Genomic DNA, 5,242 nt, shown 5'->3' on the forward strand with positions numbered 1-5,242 from the left:
CATGGAATACTAACATCTACAGAGGTCTTCAACCCATAACCCTCATGTATATCAAAGACTAAATAGTATGTATAAAAGGGTACTAGGTGCACTCTAGTAATGCATCCACATTGGACCATATTTTCATAAACAGGTACATGTACTATACTATACTATAATATAAGAATTATATGTGAAATTGGTACAAAAAGGTTTAGAAAGGTAACTACAAGTTCCTGCATCTGTGTAAAATCCATATTAGTTTCACTTTGTCTTTAAAAACTATACGTATTTGTCTGATAACAAAGCCATAGCTTATTTTGATAACAAAAAGTTATGGGTCTGAATTTAAAAAATTGTTTTCTAAATTTACTAGTAGTTGTACTTGTTCTTTTGAAAACAAGGCAAAACTACAATGTAAGGCACTGATATAGTTCATAGTTTTTAAAATACAGCCATGCAAAATAATGAAATATCTGAACTCACTTTGCAAAATCTGGAATTGTTTTAAATTTAGTGTCCAAGATAATATACATAGATGCAATTCAGATCAAATTTCCCAAACATATGATGACTTACACACTTATATGGCTACATTATCTGGACAACAAATGCTTCAACCATTGCAAATTGTTATAAACTACACAGAGTATCCAAGGTTTTTAATTTAACTTCAGTAAAAAAAAACTACACATCTCATAAAATTCGAATTTTTCATCAAAATCTGAATAACATACCCTCTCCTTAAGTACCCGAACCTGAACACTCAAATACAGCTGACTGTAGGTCTGAAGTTGATGTAAACAACCTAAGTAAAAAATCAAAGATACCTGAATATTAGGATGGGAAAAATCTGGGTGTGTTAAAATACACTTACTCATCTCTTCTTATTTAGCCGTACCAACATGTAATACAGTACTATTGTATTAACTATAGTTTTTTTCACATTATAATATATCTACTAAGTGTTGAACAGTACCCAAAAAACTTATTTTGAGTTTTCACAGTCCAACCTATAAAACTAACAAATGAATCCATAAAAGAGTCATGAAAATCCTTAACCATTCTTTGGTTTACAATTTACAAATATATGTATATATAAGTACATACCAGTACACTACTTCCAAATTTCAGCAATCCATTCTCTCAATTCAGCCTACAGTAACTTAATTCATCCTCCAAATCTAGATAAGAACTTCAAAGAATACTGTTTGATATGTAAATCTGTACATATTAAAGCAACAGCTCTTGAACTGAATATAGTAGTATAAGGTAAATTAAGCTTTGAAGTTTGAAGACTCCCTTTTACCACAGACACATACCAACACATAAATGTCTATCGATTTTAAAATAATGGCAGCACCATTAGACATTCATCCATCCAATACACAAACAAACGTTATCACTAGGGACAGTTTGGTCAACGAACTTCATAAAATTTTTGGAACATTTGTTAGATGTAGCCAACTTAATAAAACATTTGAACATTCACAGACCCAATTCAATTTGGTAATGATTATCTTAATTGCACCATATTTAATACATGAACACTGAAAGGAACACTTTCATACACAACACAACCTTCAAGAACAATCTGGAACATTAAAATCTTTACTCTGCTTGAGAACGTAGTTCTGCAAATGGGACATGCTGATCTTTGATCACCCAGATTCTGTCGATAACTTCTCCTTTCTGTGGATGGAAATTAGCCCAAATTTCAACATTTACATATAAGAAAAAGGCATGATCACTAAAAGAAGCAATTAAAGGACTGCATCTTCCAAAATACTACAAAGTTTTATTCATTACCCAAGTCTGAAATGAGTTGCAAAACCATTACATATTCTCTTCAAAAATATTACTGCATTACAAAAATATATTTCCCAATAAAAAACCTGTTTAGCAATGAATACAAAATAGTTGGCAGTTTATAAGCATATACAAAACTCTTTTTTTAAGTCTTTTGCAAAAGTATAAGAGTAAAAGGAATACGTATCTATATCTAAGTTCTCTACTACTCATGGGGGAAGGAAATACATTATTTGTTTTCATTTCAAGCTAATGAAATAGCAGACACTATTTCAATATCTTATAGGTTTTACTATAAAGAGTAATGACAGTAATCATCAACTTAATACAATTAATTTCCAGGTGACAATATTTCAAGAATGCAAAAACTCTCCACACTGACCTCAAGTAAAATGAGAGGAAAAAAGTAAAAATGACAAAACGAAACGTTATTGATCCTTGACTTACCTGGTCATCAGAGACCTGTTCAAAGTAGAGGTGGGTGGCATTATAAGCTGTCAGGCGTGTGTACCCATAATCGCTATTGCGGAAGGCTGACCAGAAAGGTTTGTCAGGTATGAAGTGATCATGGCGCTCTTGACAACCCGCTGAGCCAGTGATGATGTGTATAGGAGCCCTAGAGAGCATATTGGTTTGACAACATTCTGCTTTGATGATGGGATGTATAACAAACATGACTTAAGAGTCTTGATTTGTTATACTGTATTATGCCTTGTACCAAGATAAATACCTAGGTGGTCCACATAAAATTCCGTATGAAACGTTTGAGTTGTCTGCAGTATTCAAAAGCATTTCCCTGCAGTTGTTTGTACTTTACTTGCAATATCCTCTCTTGATTTATACTTGTTGATGATAAACTACAACCATATGTATTTTTGAAAATTATTGGTACAGAGATAACTAGGAGGTAAGTTGGAGTCAGGCAGCAGAATTTGAATAATTTTAGTCTCAGTTCAATAATTTTCTGATGGCTTTTATTGTCACAAACCACAGCCCCCTTGGAGGAAGATCATAAAATCATCCCTTAAAACAAACTTTTCCCACATTTGTCTGATTCTTATGCTAAAGTATCAATACAAATAAGACACTGTTACATCTCACAGATCAGTTTCTGAGGCAATAGAAATCTTTTATTATTTAGTGAGAGATGCTTCTGATATTTCAAGTTAAACTGATTACCCTAGTTCTCATCATGATCTTTCTTAATGGAAAAATGCAAGACAAAGTAAACAAATACTGTAATTTGCATATCACTTGAAGAGAGAGTTTATATACAAAATATTTCTAGTCATATTATTCATATCTATGGAATGTTTCTTTTTTTTTTTACAGTCTGATCAGACTTGTACAAGTCATTCCACAATTCAACAAACAGATATAGTAGATTTATATTTTGAGGTAAAGTTCATTACAATGAACACCAAATACTTTTACTGTACTCACTTTGAATTAGTGTAAGGTTCCTCCATTGATCCGTTATACACAGTGTAGTTGTACACAGGCCATAGTCTTTCATACGAGTGTTCGTGTGCCCACACTGCTATATCAACTCCATACTTGTCAAGCAGAGCTTCCATTCCATACCTGCAAAGCAGACAGCTCAAAATTACTTACCTGTTACTACATCTATGTAAGTTACTCTTCCCACACAGAGATGGAAAGGAGTCCTCCCCACCCGCTACCTTATGCTGGCCAAAACCAGATACAAGTGGAGGGTTGAGCATAGGGTTAATCACATCCATACTAAGATAAAACTACTGGTTGCATTTTGTGTTCCTTTACCCTTACCTACAATAAATATATACTTGGGAACTATGGTGGAATCCTCAGCTTTTGGATTGCAAATAAAAAAAGTGTGAAATTCTCTTTAAGACAAGTGGTGAAACCATTCTAGACTTGAAATACTTTGTGAAATTTGAATCCATTAACATATGAGGCGTCCAGTGCTAAAACCCACACTCGCCACAAATTTGAGAAATGCATTTTATCGTACATATGGAATCCCCTTCGTTTCCTCTTTCGAATGGTGTAAATGAGTGTATATTTTGATGATGAGAATATGGTTCAATTTTGTGTTATATAATCTGTATATACTTTTGTAAACTTCAGCATTAATTTTGCTCATCAATTTTACAATCATCAGTCAGTCAAATTGTGCACAGTCTAATTTCTTTTCCATATATAACATCATATTTTCGGGGTCCTAAGCATTCCAAAAATTCAAACCTGAAGAAAATATCTTGAAAAAGAAATGAGTTATGGCCTTTTTAAATTTACAAATTTAAAGTCCCTTTTTCTCTATTTTTTAAATTGTGGTGAGTGTGGGTTTTAGCGCTGGACGCCTGATATATTGTGCAGTATTTGCTATTTAATGTACAGAATTTAGTACACTAAATAGCAATTAAATCTTCATGATTTTAAGTCAAGAGGAATTTGATGCAGTGGTCTGGTTAAACTACTTAATATTACTACCAATAGTAAACTCCCATAGAAAAAGATAACAGACAATGCATAATTTAAGGAAATTTCACTGGGTGACCAGATGGATATTATGATTTGCAATATGTGGAATACTGCAGTACTAATGCCAAGCGCCTTAGGTGCAAGGCATAAAGCTATGGGGTCTGGGTTGAGCACTCCACCAAAGGGGTCCGTGGCAGAGCCCCAGAAGCCAAAACTTTCAGTGGGATTTGAAGGCAATAAAACACATTTTCATTATCAAAATTACAACTGTAGATACTTAAAATTTTATGATTAAAGAGGATAATTTCATGTCCAAACCCTAGCACAAAAAAACTGATAGCCAACCTTAGCCCATCCCTTGCCCTCCCTCATAAAAATGGATTTATAACAACTGTTGTATGTAGGGTGAATGATAGGAGAATTAATCAATAAGTAATGTCAATAACATGGAAATTTCAGATTTTAACTTTGGTATTTTTATACCATAGATGAAAAAGCAGAAAAATCAATTAACTAAACCCATAAACATGTACAGTACCTTTAAATGAAAACAGACATCAAACTCTAGTGTAAGAATAGCTTTTCCGTTTCTTCATAATTCTTGTCAATTTTGGGGTTTTATCTGATCGCCCAGTTGTAAAAACAATCTTCTTACTGGGCAACAATTTTTCTTCACTGGTTGACCATTTGGTCGTCCCATTATAATGTTAAAATATGCACGGATAACAGATACCACAAACATGAGAGCAACTACAGGTACTACATATTGATCTCTTCTGCATGCTGCCGATAAAAATGGATGGTGCAATGATAAATCATATACCTAGGATTCTGCTTCCAATACTTACACATTCAAAAGAGAAATCCCTACACGTGTCAAGCAGTTTACACTACGACAGTCATCGTGATCACTGTTGGAACAATACATTGGTCGGTGCCCATATACTATAATCCAAGGACGCTCAGCTCTTGCCTCTGGCTTTGATGCTTC

General features: G+C 33.6%; 1 protein-coding gene across 1 annotated transcript in view; it reads right to left on the reverse strand.

Annotated features, from left to right (window-relative positions):
- Positions 1-5,242, reverse strand: part of LOC135203808 (acid phosphatase type 7-like) — a gene marked incomplete at its 5' end in the record, with an annotated part of 6,234 nt that extends 992 nt beyond the window's left edge. The window contains 4 exon segments of the mRNA XM_064233782.1: positions 1-1,671; positions 2,236-2,404; positions 3,232-3,372; positions 5,100-5,242. The exon segment at positions 1-1,671 is cut by the window's left edge and continues 992 nt beyond it. Of these exon segments, the coding sequence (XP_064089852.1) occupies positions 1,591-1,671; positions 2,236-2,404; positions 3,232-3,372; positions 5,100-5,242 (534 nt within the window).

This window comes from Macrobrachium nipponense, chromosome 36 (assembly GCF_015104395.2).
Source record: "Macrobrachium nipponense isolate FS-2020 chromosome 36, ASM1510439v2, whole genome shotgun sequence".
NCBI classification, from domain to species: domain Eukaryota; kingdom Metazoa; phylum Arthropoda; class Malacostraca; order Decapoda; family Palaemonidae; genus Macrobrachium; species Macrobrachium nipponense.